General features: G+C 39.2%; 1 protein-coding gene across 1 annotated transcript; it reads left to right on the top strand.

The window, feature by feature from the left end:
* Positions 1-432: 432 nt before the first annotated feature.
* Positions 433-27,018, top strand: ifrd1 (interferon-related developmental regulator 1). The gene is made up of 12 exons (XM_043709522.1): positions 433-688; positions 12,066-12,170; positions 14,180-14,264; positions 14,548-14,672; positions 14,956-15,113; positions 15,205-15,255; positions 15,347-15,525; positions 15,918-16,026; positions 16,815-16,949; positions 20,738-20,866; positions 22,418-22,513; positions 22,790-27,018. Exons 1-12 carry the CDS (start codon positions 655-657, stop codon positions 22,877-22,879), a joined length of 1,296 nt encoding a protein of 431 aa, XP_043565457.1. The 5' UTR covers positions 433-654; the 3' UTR covers positions 22,880-27,018.
* The last annotated feature ends 499 nt before the right edge of the window (positions 27,019-27,517 follow it).

Consider the following 27,517-nt stretch of genomic DNA (forward strand, 5'->3'; position numbering starts at 1 on the left):
AGGCGGGTCTCCCATCCAAGTACTAACCAGGCCTGTAAGGGATATGATACCATTACGTTTTTGAGAAACCTGGAACGTTCGTATCACCAACACTGAATATTTCATTGTAAACATTGGTTGCAGAAAATTTTGGGAGAGACGATCTGATGTTCTTTTTGTGGGGCAGAGGAGGAGACAGTCACCTCAGGAGACACATTCTGGAGCGACGGGGGGGAGAGAGAGAGAGAGTTCAATACATTGACACGTCTCTTTCCCTGGCAGCTTCACCCAAGTCAGTCACTTTCCGCCAACGTGTCACCAGCAGCTGGTCCGCATTGTAACACAGCTGTCCGCCTATTGGCTGAACGTGACACCGCCCCTCCGCATTCCATTGACGTAATTCCGTTACGTAACCTGCGTGAGGACGCTAATATAAAGGGCGAGGCGGGCAGTCTGACGTTGACTCTGGTGAATGCAGAGGTAAAATGAGTCGTTTTGGTTCGTCGCCATTTACCGGGATTATTTATTACTTTTTATTGCCGTTTGGTGATTCACATCTGGTTCCTGAAAGACGTTACAGTAAAAAGTGTTCTTCAATCGGCTGATCGGAGAGACCAGTAGGGCGATATTTAATAAACTGCGGCGTGTCAATCCCGGAGAGCGGGACTCGGGAAAATGCCGAAATCGAAGAAGCGGAACAACAAGGGAGGTAAGGATTGGGAGGGAAGGGGCACTGGGCATGCGCGCCATCGCACTGCTCTTCGGGAGTTGTAGTTCGTTCTGTGTGAACAATCGGCAGCCACGGCTGAGAGGGTGGAGCTGTAGGGACTACCTCACCCAGCAGGCAATGCGGTGTGGCGCGCCGGTGCCAGCCGGGCTGTGGCCGCCACCGCCGGTGCTGATCGCTTTCCCGTTAAAGCCACGTGTGGCGGTGCCGGAACCCGGCGGTCAGTGTCTGTGTCCGCCGCCCGATCCGGACGGTGATTCATATTTGGAATTGTTCGGATGCGCATACGAACCTGCGTGAGTTTCTTAATCCAGCCGGCGGCGATGAGGAGACCCCGAGAGCCGGTCTGAGGGCGCGAATATTTCTATGAAATTATAGGCTGGCCTGCTGTGACTAATTCTCTGGTTCGGCCAGATCTCTCCACCCGTCCCATCGACTTCGCACACACACCTTGTTCAGCAAGTGCCATAAAACGCTGGCGACTATCCCTTGTGATTGTCCGCAGTCGGATTGTTGCAAATAATTCAGAAATTCCTCACTCACTCCTAATTTAAAATCTGACTAATACAATACCGTCTTATCTTTGAACATGTTCAACCTCCAATTGATTCGTGCCTGGGTAGGAGGTTGTCATGGCCGAGAGCGCCCAAGGCTCTTTACAATCAACTAAAATTTTGTGTACAGGGAAGTTTCGCAAACAGCGTTAAGTGACGAATAAATAATGCTGTTGATTTTAAGAATTAAATCGTAGCTAGGAGTTGGGATCTACCCATCTTCATTGTACAGTAGAATCTTGCAATCATTGTGCAGGAGTAGTATTTTTTGGTATCCTCTGAAAAGTTGCATCTTTCCACCATGTGTTGCCTGAATCGATTTTTGTGCAGAATACAAAGAAACAGTACACCATAAGAACATGCCTTTCAACCCATCAAACCTCTGCTGTGTGTATCCATCGTGTGTGTGACTTGAATGGACAAATTCGATCATAGGTGAAGTTACTCCCAATGAGTCACTGCTTGCAAAAGGTGTGCAAATTCTTAAGAGCAGTAGGGATGTTTTGCATGTCCTGAAGTGAATCTTGTAAATGCAGCACTCTGCTGTGCGGAACAACCTCAATTATCTGAACAAAATGGGTGAGGAGTATTTTGTTTAGATAACTGATCTGATCATAAAGGAAGCCTTACAGACACCTTGAGATCATCATCTGAAATCGATGATCTAAAATTCGGATAATTGATTGGATAACAGAGTTTGTTCTGCATGTTACTGAGATGACTAAAAGATTCCTACCCTGTCCATGTTAGTAAATAGTCAATAATTCAACTGCTGAGTTCTAAACACATCAGGATTCAGATCAGGAAATAGACTTCAACTTATCCAAGCTGTCCCAGTTACATAACTAGAGGGCATAGTCAACACACACATCGATACTAGAGGTTTAAGGTGAGGGGAAAGATTTAAAAGGGACTTCAGGGGCAACTTTTTGACGCAGAGGATGGTACGTATATGGAATGAGGTGATGGAGGTTAGTACAATTGTAACCTTTAAAAGGCATCTGGATGGGTATATGAATAAGAAGGGTTTAAGGGATATGGGCTGAAACGTTGATTCGCCTGCATGACCTGCTGTGCTTTTCCAGCGACACATTTTTCAGCTCTGATCTCCAGCATCTGCTGTTCTCACTTTCTCCTAGTTGATTTTAAAGGATATGGGTCAAGTGCTGGCAAATGGGACTACATACTTAGGATATGTGGTCAGCATGGACAAGTTGGACGAAGTTTGTTTCCATGCTGTACATTTCTGACTCTGTATCGAGTTCGAGATTGCAGCTTTCCTCAGTAAACACTTCGAGAAAAATTAGAATGCTGGTCCTTCCCATATGAGGGGCATGGATAGGGTAAATAGACAAAGTCTCTTCCCTGGGGTCGGGGAACCAGAACTTGAGGGCATAGGTTTAGGGTGAGAGGGGAAAGATGTAAAAGAGACTAAAAGGGAAACTTTTTCACGCAGAGGGTGGTATGTGTATGGAATGAGCTGCCAGAGGAAGTGGTGGAGGCTGGTACAACTGCAACATTTAAGAGGCATTTGGATGAATGAGTAGGAAGGGTTTGGAGGCATATGAGCCAGGTGCTGGCAGGTGGGATGAGATTGGGTTGGGATATCTGGCTGGCATGGACAGGTTGCACTGAAGGGTCTGTTTCCATGCTGTACATCTGACTGACTCCTGGAACATAGGAGTTTTAGCTTCATTCTATGTAGAAGTAAATGGCAAACACAACTTCTGTCTGCACTGGGGGTAAGGGTTCACATTCTTTCACTGTGGGTGACATGGTGGCTCAATGGTTAGCACTGCTGCTTCTCAGTGCGATGGACCCAGGTTTGATTCTTGCCTTGGGTGACTGCGAATTCAACACAGATGTTCTCTCCTTGTCTGTGTGGATTTTCTCTAGGTGCTCAGGTTTCCTTCCACAGTCCAAAGATGTGTAGCTTAGGTGGATTGGTATGCTAACTTGCCCAGGGTGTTAGGTGCATATAGGGTCGGGGAATGGGTCGGTTTGGACTTATTGGGCCAAATGGCCTGTTTCCATACTGTAGGGAATCTTTTTAAAAAGGAAAGTAACCAACTTTGCACAAGTTACTTCAGTAATACAATTTAAGTTTCCATCATTTTTCACCTTGCATCTTTTGATAATTTTGATTCATTACTGGGTTTTCAATTGTATCTTGCCCAAGTGGTTATCCTTTGAGATTCATTTATAGAGTCATGTCTTTGACATATGGACATTGATTTTGCTGGTTGTTTCTTATTTGTGTTGAACTACATGGCCAAAACAGTACAGAATGCAAATGAGGAAATTGCAACCTGCTATCGTGCTTTAGTCAGGCTGTGCCCTCGTGATTTAAATTCTAGTTGCAAACTAGAAGCTATCATTGCTGTCAAAGGCACAACTAGTGAAGAAAAATGGGAGAAACATGGGTGCTTTTAATCCTCTTTTAAAGGGGACATCTGATCAGTGATTGTGCAGTCTTTTATAGTACCTGAGCAAATGACAAAAGCTAACTAAACATTACTGTTTAAGCTAAATACCAAGATTACTACAGGTGATGTAAGTCATGCACTGATATTATGTATTGGAGGTGATACCTGAAGTGTTTTGAAACAAATTAATGTTGAAATTAGACATTGTCCAAAATTGATAAGGACACGTTCAATAGTATATGTACATCTTTGCTTTGTTTGGCCATTAGAGTTGTATTCTGAGAATACTTGATGTTTTATCCAGGTTGTGTTGGACTAAGATCACTTCTATTAGTGAGGTGCCATGAGTGTGATGGGTGGAGCCCCAAATATATTGGGCTGGTAGTGGAGGTAGTCCTACCATAGTAGTCATTCCTTTTCCTTTCTGCTTTGTTCATTTTTTAAATAGAATTGTCTGGGATGTCACTCGGTGACTTTGTAGACACTGACCCAGCATGCATGCAGGAAGAGCTCCTGCATGAGCACAGCTTAAACATCAGTGACTATAAATTCGGGGACATGTGTCCAAATTCCTGTTGCATTCTCAATGTACAACTTGTGACAGGAATGTTAATGAAAAATGTGTCTACAATGTAGACCTGTTATACTTGGCTATTTTTTTGACCTCAGGACTTGAGCAGATAGAATCCAAGCCTTTTTCTAACTGTTCCTGGTATTAGAATCCCTACAGTGTGGAAACTGGTCAAACAAGTCCTCACCACCCTTCCAATATGTATCCCACCCAGACCCATTCCCTGACACTATTGCTCTACATTTGCCCCTGACTAATGCACCTAACCTACACATCCCTGGTCACTATGGGCAATAGCAAGTTTTGAGAGGATTTGTAGCTCAGGTTGAGGTTTCCAGAGCTGAAAGGTTCATTTCCAGATGTTGCATTACCTTACTAGGTAACATCTTCAGTGGACAACCTGCAAAGGAATTTTCAGCATTGCTGCTTTCTATTTGTTTGGGTTTCTTTGGGTTGGTGATTTCACTTCCGGTGGTGTTATTTCCTGTGGTGAAGTCACTTCCTGTTCCCTTTTCTCGGTGGTAGATGGGGTCTAGCTACTGGGCAACTTAGCATGGCCAGTTCACCTAATCTGTACATCTTTCTGATTTGTGGGAGGAAATCGGAGCACTTGTAGGAAACCTGCACAAACAGGAGGAGAATGTCCTCTCAACAAAGACAGTTGCCAAAGGGTTGATTCGAACCTGGGTCCCTGGCACTGAGGCAGCAGTGCTAACCACTGGCTTACAGTGCGGTATTTCAAATTTCCTCTGAAGGAGACAGGGGATAGTAGATGAGATTTGTTTTCACATTGAGGTATGTGACTTGGTGTGCTATAAAGATCTGTGCTAGGTTCGCTGTTTTTTGTCACTTATGTAAAATTTATTTGGTTGTGAATGAGGAATGGTTAGTTTGCAGCTGAAACTAAAATTGGTGTAATGGCCAGTGCAGAAGATTCTCAGGACACTGGAACCTTAATCAGGTGGTCCAAGGCGTGGCAGATGACATGTAATTTAGATAAATGGGATGATCCATTTTCATAAGGCAAATCCGGGCAGTACTTGCACACTTAATGGTAGTGTCCTTGGGACTGTTGACAAACAAGGAGACCTTGGGATGCAGGTAGAGGCAACGGGTAGATAGGATAGTGAACAAGGCAAAAAGTTCACTGCCTTTAGTGGTCAGTGCATTTGGTATAGGATTTGGGAGGTCATGGTTGCAGTTATACAGGACGTTGGGTAAGCCACTTCTGGAATACTGTTCAGTTCTGGACTCCCTGCTATAGGAAAGATGTTTTTAAACTTAAAATGGTGCAGAAAAGATTTACAACTAATTGCTGTGGTTGGAGGGTTTTGAAGTATAGGTAGATTCATACAATGGGCAAGTTGGACTGAATGGTCTGTCTGTGCTGTGTCTCTGACTACTGCCTCTAATGCATTTTACATCCTTCCTCCTTTTTAAAAAAAAGTAACAAATATTTTGCAGAGTACTCCAGATGTGGTCTGCATTGTCCATCTAACTGAAGCATAACCTCGTGTGTTTTTTTTTCTGAAATGGCACTCTATTGGCTTTCCAAATTACGCAGTACAACACTAATCTTTTAATATTAATACATAAGTTGATCCAGATCCCTGTATGTCTGAGCCCTGCAACGTCTGTACCTTTTTGTTTGTTCAACCTTGAATGGTTTCATGTCTTGAGTTGCACTGTTTTGGAAAAGTTAGTGTTATCACCTTATGTTTGCCCCAATATGGCATGTGTACCTGCATACTTTACTTTAAGTCATGTGGGTTGCAGAGGTACCTACTGGTTTGATCTTTTGGCTTGAATTAAATACAAACAAAAGCCTCCTTATTACGACAGCACAATCTGTTGATCCCTATTTGTAATGCTATCTGTAATCCAGTAGTCCAGGTTAATGTTCCATTAACACTGTCTTGGTCCCACCATGTTAACTGATTACAAAACTGGATTTGAAAGCTCTTCTGAAGAATGGTGTCGTTGAGGCTGTTATTGTAAATCTCATCTGATTAGATTTTGTTCTGAAGTACATTAATCAGTCATCCTTGTTCTGGTCTAAATGTGACTCCAAATCTCCAGAAATGTGCTTGACTCTTAAGCATTCAGCAACCCTCTGTTCTTAGGCAAATGCTTGCCTTGCTGGTGGTACCCATATCCCATGAAAGAATACGAATAAATTGTGGTGAATGTGAATTTTATTTTTTATCTTGATCAAGTTGCTATAAAAATAATAGCATTCCAGATCTAAAACTTTCCAATGGCTTTTTTCTGCTTGATGTCATGTAGATTTTTAAGGAATTCCCCCCCCCTAAAGGCATGAGACAACATTGACCATTTGTTTTTGATTTGAAGAAATGTTGCAAGATGTCCCCTTTGAACCTTGGTACAGTTATCATAAAATCCCTGCAGTGCAGAAAGAGGCCTTTCAGTCCATATCCGCACCAACCCTCGGACCATCCCATCCAGACTCTGGCAACCCTGCACCTGGCTAATCCACCCCAGTCTGCATAACCCTGGGCATGGCAGGCAATTTAGCACTGTCAATCCACCCAACCTTCACATACTTGGATTCCAGAGCACCCAGAAGAAATCCACACCAACATGGGAATGACAGACAGTAGCCGGAAACTGTATTCAAACCAGGGTCTCTGGCACGGAGTAGCAATGCTAACTACTGTGGTGCAATTCTGCTCGAAATGACACCTTATGTGTTCACAGCCAAGCTCACTTGTACCATGTATTTAGCATTGGGAAATTGAAGTCCAGATTAGTGGTGCTAGAAAAGCACAGCAGGTCAGGCAGCATCGAGGAGCAGGAAAATTGACGTTTCGAGCAAAAGCCCATCAGGAATGAGAAGTCCCCTATATGACATGCAGGTAGTTCAAGTGGAAGTTCTGAAATGTGACACTCCTGCAAAGTCCCAATTATTAAACTTGATGAGAATTTCCATTTTCCTGCTCCAGAAAACAGTGTTTCTTCACTCTTAGGTCTGACCATTGAACAGTTGAACTCTCACCCTTTTGGGGGGGTGGGGGGGAAACATTGTTTGTGGAATGCTAATTAAGTAGATTTTAAGTTGTTTCTTCAGGATTTTTCACGTTTATGGTTTCTTGGCTGGGTATTTGGAGCATCCTTTGAAAGTGATTGGCTGCTTAGACAGCTTGTTAATGTTACTTGAGTTTCATACCAGGAATTTCCCAGTTAAAAATGCTGTTGTTAATTATAGTATCACTGCTAGGTGAATCTCTCGAGTGGATGTTGCATCTCTGAAGGCAAGTTTTGGTGTTGTGTATGCTCTCAGTTGCAAATTGAGCTGACTTACACTAAAGAGTGTAATTTCTTTTTTGTTGTGCATAAGTGTCCTCTGTTGTAACATAAATGCAGGGAACCAGTTTGGTGTACTATCATAACCCAGGAGGTTATGCAAGATGATGTGTGGAAGAGTGTTAATCACATTCATTTAATACCTTGTCTCAAAATGGAGACTATAGGAGACACTTGCTGCACTAATGTGTTTTGGCAAGGATTAGTGTTCAACGGCATGTCTTTGCTTTTGTGGGAATGGAATAGCATCATCTATGTAATGTTATAATCACACAACATGGAAATACACCCTTCAGTCCAACTAGTCCACATCGACCAGTTTACAAAACTAGATTAGTTCCACTTGTCTGCATTTGACTCATTCCTCCAAACATTTCCTATTTGTGTACTTAAATGTTGTTTAAACGTTCTAACTGTACCTGCATTCTCCACTTCATCTAGCAATTCATTCCACACCTGAACTAATGTTTATATTTAATAAAAAGTTGCCCTCATATCCTTTTTAAAAAAAATTTCTCCTCTCTCCTTTAAAAGTATGCCTCCTAGTTTTGAAATCTCCCAATTTAGGGAAACTGCCCTTGTCAGTCATCTTATCTATGCCCCTATGATTTTAAGCCTCAATAAGGTCATCCCCAACCACCTAAGCTCTAATGAAATAAATCCCAGTATTTCCAGCCTAGTTTTAATATCTCAAACACTCCATTCCCAGCAATATCCTGGTAAATCTTTTTAAATCCATTTCCAGTTTAATGATCCTTGCTATATTCCAGAAGAGGCCTTACCAACATCCTTAACATGATATCCCAATTATATGCTCAAAGAACTGATGAAGGAAAGCACACCAACTGCCACTGTAATCACCCTGTGATGCAATTTCAAAGAATTATGTACCTGAAACTCTAGCTCTGTTCTCCAAAACTACCCAGGGCCTTAACATTAATTGTATGAATCCCATCCTTGTTTTTACCGAAATGTAATGCCTCCAATTTATCCAAATTTAACTCCCATCTAGCCACTTCTCAACCTATTGTCCCAATTGATCATGATCACTTTGTAATCTTCAATAGCCTTCACTGTACCATGAATTTTGTTGTCATCTGCAAATTTTTATCCATGCCTCCTATATTCACATCCCAATCACTTTATATAAATGACAAAAAGCAATGGACCCAACACCAATCCTTGTGACACTCCATTGTTTGCAAGCCTCTAGTCTGAAAAACAACCCTCACCCTTTGTCTTGACAGTAGAATACAACTCTGTATAAATTATCAAGCCCCCTGAATCCCATGTGATGTAACTTGACTAATTAGTCTCCCATGTGGAAACTTGTCCAAAGCTTTACTGAGGTCCAAGTAAACAATATGAAGTCCAAGTACCAATTTGCCCTCATCACTTTTTTTAGTTGCCACCTCAAATTCAAATCAAATTTGAGATAGTATTTTGCTGGCACAGAAGCATGCTGACTATTAATCATTCCTTGTCCCTGCAAATCCATGTAAGTACATCTTTCAGAGTTGCCTCCAACAATTTACCCACCACCTCTGTCTGGCTCACGAGTTGATAGTTCCCACGCTTCTCCTCACAGCCTTTCTGAAGGACACTAGGAAACCTCCAGTCCTCTGGCACCTGATAATAGTTAGTTAGTTGGTTAAAGATGATCAATATTCTTAAGGAACTCTCGATTTGGCTCAAACATCAATTTGATACTCAAGTGTGGTTGTAAGGAAAATAACTAGTTTTTTAGCCGCAATTAACTTTAAGTATTGTTAAACTATTTTATTCAATTTAATAAGCCAACTGTACAATAATACATGCATATCTTGAATAAAATCCAGCTGCACAAGTTGAAACTTCCAAGTAATAATGTTGGACTTGTTTCTGCAAAGGTTGACTGGAGCTCTTGAATGATTAATCAGCTGTTTGACTTTAGCTGTTTTCTTGGATTGTAACTGTAGTTGATTTGAAAGGTGAAATGGTATGAATTTTGCAAAATGTGATGGTTTGTAGTGGTGGAATATGGATGTTGTGAAATGATTGCTTCCTTTTTTAATCAAGTTTTAGCTGTTCATGGCAGTGCAGTAAGTACTTAGAAATGGGGAATGAAAGTAATGGCAAAACCTAGTAATCTCCCAGCACTGCTGTTGTGTACGATCAACTTGTGGAATAGTGGCCTCTTTTAAAATAAGATTCTTCCCAGCCAGTGCTGTTATGAAGATAAGGTCAATTTTTCACTACAAATGTAGTGCTTCAGCATATTTACACTTTGGGGTAAAATGATATGCTATCTGTACTTGAGGTTGTAAGTCCTGTGGTGGTTGATATGAATGCTTGAGCAGTTAAAGGTTGTCCTTGCAAGAGAATTTTCAGAAAATTCAGCACAGCAGATCAGATTAAAATTTAATTTAATCATGAATAGAAGTAGGAATCCATCTCTCTCTTCCCTGAAAGACATTAGTGAAATCTGCTATGTTTATCTGGTCTAGTCTAAATGACACTGCAATCTCCTCTCAGCTGCCCTTCAAAATGACCTAGTGAGCCTATTTGTTCCATCCGCTTGGGGCTGGGTAATAAAACGTTGTCCATGTCTTGAAAGTGTATAATGTTCAAGGACTGGCAGCAATGACTAAGCTGACAGGAATGAGCAACAGAGCAATGATTTAAAAGGTATTAAATGGACTAGAGGGCTCTATATACAGTGGGTTCTGCTTTTCTTATTACTGTACTTGGATTTGTAAGGTGTAATTTGGAAATGGTTGATGGCATGCAACCTGGTATACAGTATAGTGAACTGTGGACAGGTAAGCTTGTGTGGAATGGGTGGACATATGGTAGATGAACATTGTAATGCAGAGATTCTTGAAGAGATGATAAACTCCTTGTGTAAAGGAAGGTCTGGGGTGCATTTGTGTACAAATCATTGAAGCTTGAGGAAATGGTTTAAAAAGGCAACAAGATCCTGGGCTTTATAATTAAAGGAACAGAACAAAAACAAGGAAGTTAATACTCCCCACAAATTACTTCCTCAAATTAGGAACCTGGGTGATTGGAAAGGATCCAATACTTGAGACCGCATTAAAGTAGGTGAGAGGTGGCTGGGTACATTTTTCTCACCACAGGTGGTATTTGTAATCCAGTGGATTATATGAAGGCAAAACTTCCAAAGGCTAGTTTAAATTTTACACTAGCTTCTTAATATTCCATTGTATTCAGACTGCAACAGTGGATATAATGATGCTTAACTTTTTGAATATCAAGTTTGCTTTGTTCCTTGATCATAAGCTTATTAGGGAACATCTCCAAATCACCTAATGTCTTTTAAATCCCCTCAAGTTGAGTGTCTTCTGTAAGAGGGTATATTCCATTTGTTTAGTCTCTTGATTTAAGCAATGAGTTGGATTCTTCACATCGAAGGTTAGGCCAGTGTAGCAACAAATTTATATATACAAAGATCTCATTTAAACAACCAAATTGCTAGTTAATCTCTTGGCATCTGTTAGCTAGCAGATTGAAAATGCTGCTGTTTGAGTAATAACTACAAAAATTCACCTGTCTTTTGAGATGGGACCTCTGTTTAATTAGTGAATTTCAGCAATATGGTACTTCCTTGGTATTACATTGACATAGTTTAGATTGTGCTTGTTCTGGATTGTACTTTGAATTCCACATTCTAATTGAGGCAAACTTCCATCTGAGCCTGGATACTAATTTGAGTTCAGTTTTTTTAGATACAGAAACAATAGACATTGAAATTTGTTTTTTAGCTAATTTTCCAGCAATTAATTTGATATTTAATTGGTCTAGGTTTTTTCACTAAACAGGGCAACCAGATACAGATCAAACATCAAGGCCCTTTCAACTGCATCTTTCAAACCTATGTTCTCTACCACCTAGAAGGCCAATAGGCATTTGGGAACACCTGCATGTTCAACTCCATGACACCACCACCTTAGCTTGGACTTGTGTTCCTTTGCTAGTGCAGTAAGCACTTAGAAATGGGGAATGAGCGTAAAGCCAAAACCTTGATCTCACAGGATTGCTGTTGTGTATGGTCAACTTGGAGAATAGTGTCCTCCTCCAAAATATAAGGTTCCTCCCAGCCAGTGCTGTTATGAGGATAAGAGGTCTATTGACAAGCGTAGTGCTTCAGCATATTTACACTTTGGGTGTAAAATGATATGCTATCTCCACTGGAGGTCAAACTCCTGGGGTTTATGATATGAATGTTGCTTAACTTGAGCAGTCGAAAGTTGTCCTTGCAAGTGAATTTCCTAACTTCAATCTGTCATCTTGACTGCAGATTTTGAATTGGTTCAATGCAAATAGTAATTTCATGTGAAGTTACATTAGTTAAATTTCAGCAGGTGTAAATGGGTGGTTTGGGTTTAAGGTCAATATCAGAATTGCCACTTTTGGACAAATGGATCATTGATCTTTGGCCAGTATCCAACAACTCTTTTTTTTTCTCTCTTTCGCACTTCCAGGTCGACAGCAGCGAGCAGTGCAGCCTTTCAGTGATGAGGATGCGTCCATTGAAACATTGAGCCACTGCAGCAGCTTCAGTGATTCAACCAGCTTGGCTGACGAAGGTAGAGTGTCAATTGGTCCTTCTGTAATGTTAAACGTCTGCTGTAAAGATCTTTTTTCCACATTAGTTCTGTATCTTGAGTGAATTAAATGCTGAATTCAGTGGAAACGACATTTAAGTGATTAGTCTGTGAAACACTGCCTTGTGGGACTATGGAACTAGTTAGTGGCCATTGAATCAATTGTGTGAAATAATCTCCAAAAAAATTTAAAATATTCCTTTGTCAGGTGATTTAGTTTGCTTGCTGAGCTGATGGGTTTGTTTTCAGATATTTCGTCACAGTGCTAGGCAACATCATTGATCCTCTGGTGAAGCACTGGTATTTTGTCCCTCTTGCAAGTTGTCTTGGTTTATTGTGGTTTCCTGAAGAAGGGCCTGTGCCCGAAACGTCGAATCTCCTGTACCCTGGATGCTGCCTGACCTGTGCTGTTCCAGGAATAAAGTTTCAACTTTGATCTCCAGCATCTGCAGACCTCACTTTCTCCTTATTGTGGTGGCTGATTGGTAAATGGGAGTTCAGATCGGTATGTTTTAGTGGAGTTCTGGTTTGAATGCCTGATCTCTAGGAATTCCTCTAGTGCATGTTTTTTGTTTAGTTTATCCCAGTATGGATGCATTTCTCCAGTTCTCTCAGAAACCGAACTGGAACAAACCAAAACATGAATGGCAAGTGGGGCAGAACAACTGCACTTCACCTGGAGACTTACTGGTAATGTTCCCTAGCATGGTGACAAAACGTCTGAAAACAAACCTCCCCAGTTCAGCGAGCAAACCAACAACCTTAGTTACAAATCTTCAAGTTCTCACTCACCTGTGTTTTAACATGAGCACTTGAGAAGCTAGTGATTTTGGAGCTTTCCATGTCTGAGGTTTTCCTTGCATCAGAATCTTATAAATGATTGTGTCAAATGACTGGGATTGTTAGAATATGGAGATTGTGAAGTTTCTATCATTCAGACTACCAGATGATAAAGCAGACTAAATGGGGCTTGTTTTGTTTTACAATTGTGCACCATTGTGATTAGTATTGCTTATTCAAGATTAAATTTTAACCTGTCATCTTGACTGCAGATTCTGCATTAGTTCAAATAGTAACTTCGTGTGAAGTTAGACTAATTTAGGTGCAAGTGGGTGGTTTGAATTTAAGGCCAATATCCAAATCATAAAAATCTGTTTCTATGGCTCTACCCTGCTCACTTCCAATTATGGAGATAGGGCAAGAGGTAAAGAACCAAGCAATTCTAAGGAGTGGTGATAGTAAGCTAAATATTTTATGAATGTTGGTGGTCTGATTTGTAGCGATTGTTGTGGGTGAGCTCCCCAGACCTGATGGCTGAAGTGAGGTGAAGACAGTTTTGGGGTGGAGGCAAACTCCTTCAGTACTTATTTTGGATCAAAACTATTGCCTACCTAGCTTCCTTTTTATGTCTCCAAGGGTCAATGATCAAATCTCCCTGGTCCTTTGGGCTTGGTATTTCCAAAAACATTGGTCACAAGGCTCTGTAATTGAAATCAAATAATTTAAACTCTCAACATGTAGGTACCACTTTATTGCCATTGACATCCACTCTTGCAGTTTCTGCAGCCTTATTCCTCTTAATTTCATATCTAAATTATAGATGGATGCAACTTCATTCTGAAGTGTGAACTGCAGTTATGGAATGAGGAGGACTGCATTTATTTTGGATCTGTCTATTCCCCAGTTAGCAGTAAATTTTTTAGACTTGTGTCTAGTAGAGTCTGAGTTGGGGACCTTAATGTGGAAATTTGGTGTGTGAATCCTCAATCAAATTCTGAAAGTTATATCTTGAATGTCAAGTTTTGCACATTGAGAACTTGGTCACCAATAGTCATGCCTGCAGTGAAGGATAAGGGAGATAGCAGTGAAAGAATCTTTTCCTTCACATGTTCAACTAGCAATGTATTTTGAATACAATCTACCATGTGCATATCATTTTACTGACCAAGATGAAACCTTCCTGTCTTGCATAAAAGCAATTTGTCTTCCAGCTATTGAAGACATTGATGAAGAAGCAAGCCAAGAGGATTATGAATATAAACTGAGAGGATTTATTGACAACACTCTGGATAAAAGGTGAACTGTAACACTTATAAATTGTATCCAGTCTTCAGAAGTGGTGATTTTGGGTAAAAGCTAACTGCTCTGTAATCTATACTGATTTGATGCCAATTGCTGATCTGGATAATTCCAGACAACTGTGCTAAAATTAATGGGGAAAGTAGATGACTTCTACAGTGCAGTTTAATGATTAATATCTGTTTTAATACTCCATTGATGTTCCAATAACCATTGCTACAAATTCATGAGTTTTTTAGAATTCATTGTTTCACTAAGCTAATTGTCATTATTTTAACAGTGCAAAGGTCAGATTGTCTGCTCTCGAAGGACTGAAGTCTGCTTTCTCTTCTAAAATCCTTTATGACTTTATTCTGGAAAGAAGGGTGACCTTAACTGACATTATTGAACGTTGTCTGAAAAAAGGTAATGGATACAGGAAGTATTGCTTTCTTTTTATATAATAGAAAAGTTTTGATATGTTTAAAGAAATCCAGCTGTTTCCTTTTAAGGTCCTCAGTAATGACTGTTGCAGTTTTTTTGCTTTGGAGTTTAGAACTTGGCATCAAACTTTAATCCTGTTCAGATTAGTTACTTTAATTTTTTTTTCTCTCTGCAACCTTGAGTATTGGCATGATTTAAAATAAAGCCCAAACTGCAATTAACTTTGTAAACTATGTTACTGTGTGACTTTTTTTTTCATGTGAAGGCAAAACAGAAGAACAATGTATGGCTGCCCAAGTTGCTTCTCTTCTTTGCATTCAGCTGGGATCTAGCATTGAAAGTGAAGAAGTCTTCAAAAGTTTGAGGCCCATCTTCAAGATCATACTTACTGATGAATCAGTCTGTGTACAAACACGAAGAGCTGTAAGTAGGTTTGATCTTTAACTATCCTGAAGTAACTGTCTTTCTGCTGCGTACTAACTTGTAATTTTTTTTGTTTTTGCTGTCCTTGCAGTGTGCTACCAGTTTGGCTGTTTGCTGCTATGTTGCAGCTGATGATATAGAGGTGAGCATGAGTATCTTTAAAAACATGTATGAAAAGTAATAGTTTTGAAGACTAAGACCAGATGTTTACAGTACAAATTAATTGTCAACAGGATCTCCATTTAACAATGACCTACCTTGAGAGTGTCTTCACTACATCCTATCAGAAGGATTTTCAGACTGATTGCTTTCACAGCCCTCCATCAACAACTTTGGGTATCAGCACTTTGGTAGCATGGACACTGCTGCTAACCATTTGTCCACCCTCACTCATGAAGAAAATATTTGAAATGTAAGTTTATTCAAATGCAGTGATTTTAATAATTGTTGTTTTATCCATGTTAATTTTTTTACCATGTAAGCCAAACCTGTTGTGAATTTGCATTCCAGTTGGCTGTTTATAAAATTGGCTTGTCAAGATTATTTTATCTTCTCTACTTTACTTGCATAATTTTAAATATTTTAATATCACAATTGCAGTCCTGATGAAGAACTGAATCAGTAAATTTAAACTTGATCTTGTCAACCTGCTGGTTTAATGGATCTTGTACCCCATTTGAAGTTTAATTTTTATTACATTTGTTATTAAATATGTATAAAGATTACTCTATTTGAGAATAGAAGTTAAACAAATGCATTTTGAGAACAAACTAATTAAGACTTCCCAACTAAATTGTATTTTAGCCATTTGACCAAACTTCCCAGTCTTCTTTCTTGTGGTGATGTGAACATGAGGATTGCTGCTGGAGAGACGATGGCTGTGCTGTTTGAGTTGGCCAGAGATCTGTGTGATGTAAGTTCTTAAGTATTTTGGTTTTCTTGTCCTCTACTAACATCAAATTTGTGTAAGACTCCATTTTAATAAGTGGACAATGGAAAGATAACTATAATGGAGATTCAGATCCACAAACTGAAAGTCAAATAATATTTGAATAAAGGAAGTTTTGCCTAACTTAATGTTTTAATCCAATTAATCTAAAACTTCAGCTTGGTCCCACTTTTGCGAGTAAGGATCCTGTCCTTGAAAGAGGGAGAAGTAATGGAAATGTTTAAATGCCTGAACTGTAACTGACCACCAAAATGAGATATTGGAAAGTTAAATTGCATAACATGAGTAAATAAGAGAAGTATCAAAACAAGTAAACCAGTTTGCTCACTTTTTTGCTGAGCCTTGTAAGATTGAAGCAGTCATCAGGAGCTAGTTGCCTTCTGCCTGATCTTAGTTATGTAAAGTTTATTGTAATAAAATCTAAGTTGTCCCTTTTTTCTAATGGGACTTAAATGCTGTGTGCAAAATCCGCTTCTGGCTCAATATAAACTTGTTTGTTTTTTTTTTCAAAACAATTAAATCACTATCTGGAGATTGAGGGATACAGGGAAAAAGTGGAAGACTGCAACTAGCTGAATAACTCTTGCAGGGAGATGTCTCTGGTTAGAGATAATAACCATTCTGATTGTAATTTGCATGAGGTCTTGCTGAGATACATATTTGTATATGCAATCCCCAAGTGGGGGGAAAATCAGCTTTTCAAATTGTTACTGTGGCACAACCTTTTGTAAAGGCTTTATATCTTTCAACAGGATTTTGAATATGAAGATATGGAATACTTATGTGGAAAGCTGAAGGGTCTGGCTACAGATGGCAACAAATATCGAGCTAAAACCGACAGGAAGAAACAGCGCTCTGTTTTTAGAGATGTTTTGAAGACTGTTGAAGTATGTGTCTATTCAAAGCATTTGGGCAGCTCATTTATGTTTTACATGTTGATGTTTGGTGTCTTGAAAGCTATTTTAACTTTACTAAAGACTCATTGGATTTTAAGTTTGGGGTTTTTGGTTCCTAATTCATAATTAATACAAACACTTACTTCATAAAGTGAGCAATTGATTAAGAGGTTCAGATATGACCGTTTCTCAAATAAAACCTAAATAGTCAGTCAGGTATAGGCAGTGGAGGCTTCCAGGATTCCAGAGGAAAATCCATTTTATTTGGATTTAAGTTTTGCAAACATGTTCCCTTTTTTTTTATTCAAACCATTTTTGAAAGCATCTGCCCATCTGTTTTGTAGTGAAATATTTCCTTTGTTACGTAAAACCCACTGGACAGTTTCCTGCATGTCTGGTTGTAGTATAGTGAGCTGAGTTAGTTGCAATATTTTAGTGTTCAATCTGTGCAGTGTCTCTAAACTTGGCAAGCATTTCAACAAATACAAATACAAATAGGACATTTTCTTGCAACTAATGTTTTCACTGAATAGCAAAAATGTTTTGATATTTGAATTATTTAAATGAGTTTTTTTTGCTTTGCTCATTTTAAATTCAGCCTAGATTTCAGTATCACATTGTAAGTAATGTGTTGCTTTGTACTGTGTACCAAGTCAATTTGTCTACCTCCTTTTCCAGAGAGAACTGTTTTTACTACCCAATTCTGTATTTAATATCTATTATGGTTAATGTTTCACCTCCCCATGTTAGATGAGAACTAGGAAGGTAGTTCAAAAATATGGATCTTCAATTCAACACAGCTGAGATGAAAATTCAAGGGTCATGAGTGGGGAAAATGTTCTGAAATAGAACCATGGAGCCAAATGTTAATGTAAATGGAGGTAGATGAACTCCAACTCAGTGTCTTAAAATTATTGGTGGTAAATGAGAATGTGGAGTTTAGTCCTCAATCTGATCAAGCATGATCTTGAATGACTGAGTTCAATCAAATGGCCCACATGTTGAGCTCAAGTTGTTTACTCATCATGTGAAACTCAGGAATTGTACCTGACAAATTAGAATATAGTTACGGGGGGGTCCATCTTTTAGGCCATTTTGTGTGATATCTGTAAGGATTGCTGCAGTTGGCAGAATGCATGAATAGATTTTGAAACGAGCAATATATCTAAATCCACCTTTCTTGAACTCCTGCTTTGGAAATGCCTTACAAAATTGGCTGCATAACTGTCAAGCTGGAATACTTTATTGGGCATGTATGGGACCTGAATTTGTGATTAGAATAATATAACTTATCTATGAAACAGCACCAACTATGGTAAGGTTCATATTTAAGTGCAAAAATACAAATTTGGCAACATGGTATTGCTTATCTTAGACTAGTGCCACTTTTAAAACTTAACAGGTTTTGCTTATTGCTGAATTTTAAATTCATGCCAATGTTATTAGAGGCATGAATACTCATTCACTACTTCAGTTTTAATTTTTGCAGCTTTCTTGCTGTTTTCTGTTTCAGGTTATTACCTCTAAATTGTGTCCTTAAATCCTGTTACTGCTTACCAGTGTTCATAGGCTTCCGATTTTAAGAATCCATGCTTCCTTGACTTGAGTATTTCCATTTCAGGATAGGCTGTCTGCTATTGTCTGTCCATTACAAGCCTATTGAATCTCTCCTTACCTAGAATGCACCTTTTCACTCTGCTTCCTGCAAGGATACCATTCCATTCCCAGTTTTCCTGTCTTATCTGTCCTGATGCCACCTCCCACTTGACTGCGTCTGCCATGACCTCTTCTCGTTTAAGGATTCTGTCCCTGCATGTGGGCGAGTAATATTTTGTGTGCTCAGGCCTTCAGTTGTGTCCAATCCTTCACCCCTTCCTGTCCTTTCCAGAAGGTTCCATTTTGTCCTCCCTTTCCACCCCAGAACACAACATTCCAAAAATTATTTTCTGCCACCATCAAACACATCTCCCCTTATTGTATCAGAATTTACAGGGAGACCCATGACACCCTGGTCCACTCTAACACTCCCTCACATCTTCTCCCCTCCATCCTCCTCTTTCCCCCCCACGGTCACCTTCCCATTCAATTGCAGAAGGTGTAGTAGTTGCCCAGTCACCACCTTCCTTGCTGTCCATGGCCTCAAACCCAATGCATCTTCCAGGCAAAGCAGATTTTTACTTGTAATTTCAAGCTAGTCTACTGCATTAACCGCAGAAGTGATATTTTACATTGGTGAGGCCAAATGTAGACTGGGTGACCACTTTGTAGAACACTTCTGCTTTGTGTAGGAATTACAATAACCTAGTCGGTTACTATTTCAATAAACCACCTTGTTCCCCGGTTAATGTTTTGTCTTGCCCCTGTTGCAGTCTTTTGCAAAGGCTATTGGTATACAACCTCATTGCCTGTTTTAAGCACTTTTATAGTCTGTCTCCATATTGAATCCATTACTTCAGAAACTGACCAAGCCTGTGTTCCATGTTTCTTGCGTTCTCTTTGCATATCCTCTCCCTTTATGCCTCAATTTACACCATTTTATACCTGTTTCTCTTGCAATCACTAACAATCCCTTTTGTCTTTTGCACTGGGCCTCACTTAACTGTTTCTTTTGCCACATGTGATGCCAGACCTGCTGATTTTTCTGCAGCATTTTGTTGGTTTCAGGTTTCCAAAATCCACAGTACTTTTTACTTTGGATTTTTATGATGTTTGGATGTTCACGGACATCCTGACTTGCTGTAATGCAGGTTACATGCGTATGCAATAAAATGTAAATTTGCAAGAGCTTGTCTAACAAACTGTAGATGCAGTTGGATGTCTGATGTATTTGTAAAGTTGAGTTTAATACGTCAGTCCCTTTCTAATGAGAATGCCTGACCACACCCTAAAATGCTCTCTGAACATGTGCAAGACACTCATAGTACCCCTGTCCTGTTTACTGAATTTATTGTGCTTATTTGTGTGCTGCTATGGACAAAGCATTTATACAAGTATGGAGAGAATCTTCTGTATATGCAATGTGAACTGCTGTTCAGGAGTGAGACAGAAAACCTTGTCATTTTCCTAGAATATGCAATATTTGTTTGCAGAAAGTTTTTTATTACATTTCAAAGTTATGTCCATATACCTTTAAAAGCAATTAAATCACTGCTTACTTTGTATACTTGTTTATATTTAAGCAAAGCTGGACTTAATGTCTACTGCAAAGTCCAAGCTGAATTACATTGTTCCATATTGCATCATAGATTCAGTATACTGAAGCTTGCTTTTCTGTACTCCTGTCTTCTACAGTTTGCAGCAAATGAATGCATATGTGCTGACAAGCTCTTATTTACTAAATGATGAAAAAGTTCATTTTGAATGCCACTGTTGGGGAAGCATTCAAGTAACTAAGCTGTAGTTCTTCATTATTGAACCATTTTGCTGGCTTAGACATGTACTTCATGTTATTGTTTTTTGTTTGTATACTTTAGAACATTGTTTTTAGGACAGGGGATAAACTTTTTGAACAAGTCCCCTTCAGTTGTCCTGAGACAAATGTTGTATAGCCAAGAAACCCCTCTCTTCCACCACTGCTACCTGCTCCACAGACAAGTTTTTTTAAAAAAAGTTTCTAACTTTTAAAATGTGCAATTTTAAGCACAAGGCAGACAGCCCATGTTGGAGGAGTTACTTATTTTTCTGGGAATCTGTACCTGGAAACCTAACACTCATCGCAATCTTAAAGGTGTAAATTGTAAATATTTGACACTGGCTACTTTTTCTTTTGCTTTCCACAGGAGGGAGACTTTGACCCTGAAACTATTACATTTGGTCCTGAATGCATGTATATTGATAGTTGGGTTAAAAAGCGTACTTATGAAACCTTCAAGGAATTGCTTGCATCTGGTATAAGATTGCATCTACAGGTTAGTTGATTTCTCAATTCAAGGTTCAGCGACAACCTTTTTGGCTTTTATGTATCTTTTCGAGCTCTATGGATGTAATTCCCAACCAAAAAATTGCTGCCATGGAGTCAAACATAACTAATTTAATGTGCAAACATCACTTAAACTGTAATAGTGTAGGGGGCTAAATGTTTCCGATTGAGGAATAGTACTTTGAATCTTGCATTTCCATCTAAATAAAAAGTGGCTTTGTTTTTGTTTCACTACTTGTGAAAATGCAACATTTTTTTTCAAGTGAATTTGTATCTTCTGTCACTTTTTTAATGTAATGTCTAAAGGTGCTTCATAGCAACATTATGTGAAATTTGAGCTAGGTAACCTAATTAATGGGGCAGGTGACCAAAACATTGGTCAGATTTTCAGGACCATCTTCAAGAATGAGAGTCCAGAGATCTGATATTTTAATGCTTTCTACTTCATGACCCTGTGGAAAAATAATGCTTTTAATGTTATCATAAAAATAACTATTTGTTATGATGACCAACTTCACTTTTTTACTAATGTGCTTTCATATTTCAAGCCAATTTATGAACTGCTGCAAGTATAAATGAAACTACTCTAGATCAGAACCCTCTTCAGTCTAAATGATCCCTATTATTTTCTGTAGTTCTCTCTTCCAGTTCCTCAATTTCTGTTCCTTTCTTCCTGTTTTATTTAAACTTGCCCTTTTAATGCGTAGCACAACAACTTTCTCTTACACATTCTCAGTTTTGTCTTGTATATCTTGATTTTCCATCTGGCTTCACAAAGGTGTTAAATCCATGTAGATATAACCTTTTAGGTTCCAGCTGGTGCTTCTCAATATTAGTGTGGATCCCCTAGGAATTGACAATCTCTGACTTGTTTGAATATAGGGCCTGTATAAATGTTCAAATTGAATTGTTGCTAGGTCAGTCAGAAGCTAGGGGGAGGAAACTTTCATTTAATTGCAATATATTATGCATTTTGGGTGGGGGGAGTGGTGGTGGGGAACTTGTGACTAGGTCGTTTTTTTTAGCTGTTGATTGGTCGAAATTAAGTTAGTGAATGTAATGCCTCTTTTTGTCCTAATTTCTAAGTCCTTTTAGTTGTAAAGCTGCAAATAACTCCCAAGTTAAGCTGATGCATTTTGCTCTATTGACTGCTGTTTGCAGCTGTATAACTAGTGGATTTTTTCAGTTGCTTAGTTAATCATTTGGCTATTTTTTTCTAAAGTTCAAAGAAAAGAACTAGAAAATCTAGCTTAAGTTCTATAAATATCCTGGAATTAACTGATTTTTTTTTTTCCTCCAATCAAATTATGAAAAGTTACAAAATTGCATTTCAAAAACATCAAGGATATTGGCTTTGTCCTGCAAAGTAGATTGTATATTGTTCACTTAATATGCCAACAACAATTGTGCAGCTACTTCTAAGGGAGTGAAGTGGTGATTGATTCCCTGTATATCTTGATTGCCTGGTGACATTTTGTTCAAGGTAACTAAATTGTTTTGCAGGAGCTCAAAAGCTTTTGTTGTTCAATATGTTAAACAGGCTAATGAATTTGTGCGCAGTGTCTTTGACCTAGGACCACCACTGCTGCTTGATGCTGCTACACTCAAAGCAACCAAAACATCTCGTGTTGAACGGGTAAGGCAAAAATTGTGCTCTCCTCCAAATAGTTCATAAACTTTTCTGTATTTAATGTGGTTAGGTTGCATTTTGAAAGAAAGGTCGACTGGATGAAATTTGAATGCTCAGTTTATTTCCTGATCAGTGACCACTCCTATTCCCAATACTTTTAATTACAAAATGTGATTCTGTTGACTGACTGTCTGTCTGTGAAATGGTAGAACAGTACAGTACAGTACAAATATTTCAAATAAAAATTTTTAAAGTTATTTTTCTGCATTTTTTGTTTTTCAGCACTTTTACAATGCTGCTGTTTGTAAAGCTAGAACTAAGGCCAGGAACAAATTCCGTGACAAGAGAGCAGACATCGGAGAATATGTTTAAATTCCTGACAGAATTCTGTGGGAGGTTTCCTCTGCCCTGTGTGTGACTGTTATATTTGATCTTTGTTAGACGTAGCAAATGGAGGAAATCTCTCCATCCTCCCATAATATACACACACTAACTTTTTTTTTTTTCCCCCCCCGACCCCCACCTCAAGTGTTTGCTTCACTTCACTTTTCAATCACTTCTGTATATCAAATAACCACCAGCACTGAGGTCTAATGGATTTCTCTTTAATTTGTAACTGAACTTTGCACAGATGGGAATGATGCTACTTAATTTGTACAAGACTTTAATTGGTGTAAGTAAACTTTTGTAACTCTAAAGTGATTTGGTTATAATGAAGTATTCATGTTTAATGTGACTGGATTTTAAAATTTATAATGTAAACATTGCATCCACTTTGTGCTGACTGTATTTAATAAATGCATACAAAAAACTGGCAAGAACTTTATTTCAATGTAAATTGAAAAATTGAGTGCAAGCTTAAGTACAGCACTTAATCAGTTTTAAAAGGCTGGCAATATTTCATAGGTCTGGCAGCATCCAGAGGAAGAAACTTAGCAACATTGAGGATCCCTGAATTAAAATGTGAACTGTTCAGTCATCAAACTGCAGGTTATTTGTTTCAATCTCCTCCAAAGCAGGGTATTTCTTGCTTTCTTGCATCTGTAATGCTTTTGTATTGGGATAAAATTGTAAGCCTTTCTTATTGGAAGGCAAGTGTTTACGTGTCTTGAATTATGAAGAAAAATTGCTTGCTCTCTTTTTGACAATGGAAGAATGGAACCTTTTTTGTTATCAAGGGGCTCACCTTTTAACACGGTTCAAAGACCTGAGATGATGATATGCATTGCAATCTCTTGTGCCCAGCTGTGAGATAGTGATCTTGAGCAGGGATAAGATCTCTTAATTGTCTCTTGATTGCAAGCAACAAAAATTCTGCTTTCAGTTAAAATAGTTTTTTTTAGAAAACAAAAACTGGTTGGGTAATAGTTATTCACTCAAGAACACCTTTGTTCTCAATGTAGAGAAAAGGCAGAAATATGTCAAATAAAAATTGTGTAATTTTAAGTGTCTTAAGACTGATAAGTCTAAAGTTAACAGCTAAATGGCTATCTATTTTGGATTACCTTGCATGGATCAGCAACAGAAGTACTCCGCAGTGCTGAGGCTGTCCAACAGTCAGTACTCCAAGACCATATTTTAAAGTCCAGTTGCATACTAGTTCAAATGCTGCAAGCCAGGAATAGCTCTTCAGTTTGCTCATGAATGGATCTCCTTTTTGGCTGGAGGTAAGTTTTTTGGCATGATGGCTTGCAGACAGGTGGATGTGGTGAAGAGGATGATTGTCTTCAGAACTGACAGAGGAGACCATGGTATCAGACCCTGCCAGCCTGGCCTGAAGCTGCCACCTGGATCAGTACTATACTCAATTGAGAGGAACATCTAGCAGTGCAAAGAGCTAGTTAATACCCTCTGCTCTGCAAGGATAAGTGCAACTATCTCATCTCTGCTACTGGACCCACTTCTCATCATGGCTGTGGATCTACCCTTCATATGCAGTATCTTTCCTACATGGATTTCACTTGATTTTCTCATTTCTGTTCTGTTTCCTAAATCTCTCAATCTTTGCCCACTTGCACAGAGACTAGAAGCTGTGCTAACATATTCCTGACCTTTTTCCAGGAGAAAATAGCTCAGAGGACAGTGACTTAAATTGGGTTGAGGGTTGGCTGACATGGTATGTTCAGTCCTACAAGGAAGCTATCATTAGGTGGGATAGGATAGAGACTGCTCCTGTCATGCTGAGTCCATTTCCCAGCAACCAAGCAACATTCACTGCAATGTGAAAAATTGTTCTGCATTTCCCATTAAGCTTTTAATGTGCTCCAGCTTCTCACTCTATCTTCCACTGGCACCGAAAGAACCCACACAATGTCTGCTATGAAAAAGTCAGCTTTTTTTTTGTCTGATTAGCTGCTACTCTTTGAGAGGAAGAAAACACTTCTCAAGTGAGGATTGGCAGAGCCTCTCATTCTGCATCAGCCAAGTTACTAAGACCTGTGGCATTTCAGCTAGATTAGAGTCAAGAGTACATTGTGAGCTTCTATCTCTGCAGCTGTCTCAGGCAAAAATACAGTTGGACTCTCACATTCCAAAGTACTGGAGAACATATTCCACTTATCCCCAGGCAGGAGAGAACCCTATGCTGTTGGCCATTAATAACAACATTGTGTGTTTACACAAACTGAGTTTGTTAGACCTGACAAATGGGATTAAAGGTTAAGAGCTCTGTCCTGCTACTGCTACTATGCTGACCCCAGTATTGCTGGGTGCTTGTAGAGAGCTTGGTAACTGCTTCTGAATAACCTGGTCTAATAATACGTACTGGTTGCTGGAGATGTGCGCGCAGACACCGTTACACTTCATTGCTATACCACATTATAGTCTGCCTCAATGGCTAGTGCACAAGAGACCTTGACCTACACTTGGAACTTGGATGCCCCTTCACTCCAAAGAGACTGGGTAGTGCCAGTCAACACATACAGGTCCTTTCTTCTCTCTTCTCTTTCCCCCCACCCCCAAGCATTTCCTCTTCAAGTACTCCAAAGTTGCCCCTTCCACTCAGGTTACAATGTTTAGTCTTTGAAAGCTCAATTTGGCAGGGGAGGGAGGGAGGAAAAGGGAGTGAGCTTGCATCTGTCCAGGACACTGTCTAGCCCTTATCCCAGTTGGAGACATTAGGGAGGGGAAAAGGAAATCACCTGAGGGTAAAATATAGATAATCTCTTTTGTAAATATTTTCACTTTAATACCTCTGTCATTTTAGCTCCAGTTACCAGAATGAATCCAAAGTAGTACCCCTTCCCAAGTATTGCCTAATGTTAGAACCCAAATTGAAGGAGTGTTGCTCCTTCTGTTACTCCCGTTGTGGCAAAACAGCTTGTCTGAATGTGGGAGTATCAGCTATTGTGAAGCCCTGCAATAGTTGTTCGGCGACATTCTACAAACAAACCAAAAAGATGCATTTGGGAATATGCAGGCTGTTTGACTGTAAACACATGGATGTAAAAGCAATGAATGATTGCTTCATTCAAATCTGCTGTAAATGTCAAGTCCTGTCTGGCTTTTTGTGCTGTATGATGAAAGTATTGTTCCTAATAAATGTTTTATTTTCCTCAAGAATGCTGCTGCTGTCATAGCTCCTCGTCCTCCATGTTCCCCTTCTTGCTGCCTCTAGTTAGTAGAGCCACAACATGCAAGAATTATGCAGGGAACTCTTTCTATCGAATGATGTAAAGTAGGTCCTGATCTGTCCAAGCATAAGAACATTGTCATGAGGCCTATCAATTTGCCTCTGATGGCTCCTGTGCAAACTATGCAGCATTGTATCCATGCTCAGCCTCCCTAAAAGTTGTCATAAAGTCATCGCTTAGATTTGGAGAGGGTAGATGATTTATTTCTGAGCTCTCAGTGAATTGTCATTTCCCCAAATTGATTTTTTTCAGAGTGCTGTTTTATTTTTTGAAATAGTGAAAATAGACAGAAAGGAAGAGTTCCAGCTCTTGTTACACATATATTCTCCTTACTGCTTTGCTTAACTATTTTTAAACAGCTACATTTGTGTGCATCCTAGAGTCTCGCTCCATGGCCTTTCTAAAATGGCTAAAAAGTAAGCAAGCTTTTCCTCTCCCAATATGTGAAACAAACTCGACGTGAATTAAACCAGAAATGTGTGTTTCATGATACATTTCTTTGTCTGGTTTCTGTGGGGTTTTTTTGGAACTGAATTAGACCTTTCAGCCTGTCAAGCCTAGTCAGATTGTGACTTATTAAGCACTTCAGTAGCTCTTTACCTATACCCTATCCAATGAGCCTCTGCACCATTGGTAACCAAACATTTATCAACTGCTATTGAGGATGACTCATTCACTCTTTTTTTTTCAGTCTGTTAGCCAACCTTTAATCCATGTCAGTATGTTACTTCTGATACCACATGCTTGAACTTTCATAATCAATCTCTCGGATGGACTGTATGGATCTTCTGAAGCTTGCCTGGATTTGTGGTTGGGTGGCAACTGCAGGCATTTTAGCCCACATTTTTCTTTGAGAACTTTTAGTCCTTTAAAGACCTCTGGTATTAAACAGCATATGATAAAAGTTAAATAATAAATTGAATTTTATTATGAAGGTCTTATAAGGAAAAGGCTGAGGGATGTGAGGCTGTTTTTGTTAGAAGTAGGTTGAGAAGTGACTTAATTGAGACATAAAATAATCAGAGTTCGATAGGTTGGACAGTGAGATCCTTTTTCCTCAAACCTTTTTCCTCAAATGGCGATGGCTAGCAAAAGGGGACATAGCTTTAAATTGAGGGGTGATAAATATAAGACACGTCAGAGGTCGTTTCTTTACTCAGTAGTAGGGGTGTGGAACACACTACAACAGTAGTAGACTTGCTAACTTTAAGAACATTTAGATAGGCATATGGATGAGAATGGAATAGTGTAGGTTAGATGGGCTTCAGATTGGTTCCACATGTTTGGTGCAACATCGAGGACCAAAGGGCCTGTACTGCGCCGAAATGTTCTCTGTTTCAATAGTCCATATCTTAATGTAACAAAAAGAACAACTCCA

The sequence above is a fragment of the Chiloscyllium plagiosum genome, chromosome 19 (genome assembly GCF_004010195.1).
Source record: "Chiloscyllium plagiosum isolate BGI_BamShark_2017 chromosome 19, ASM401019v2, whole genome shotgun sequence".
Classification (NCBI taxonomy): Eukaryota; Metazoa; Chordata; class Chondrichthyes; order Orectolobiformes; family Hemiscylliidae; genus Chiloscyllium; species Chiloscyllium plagiosum.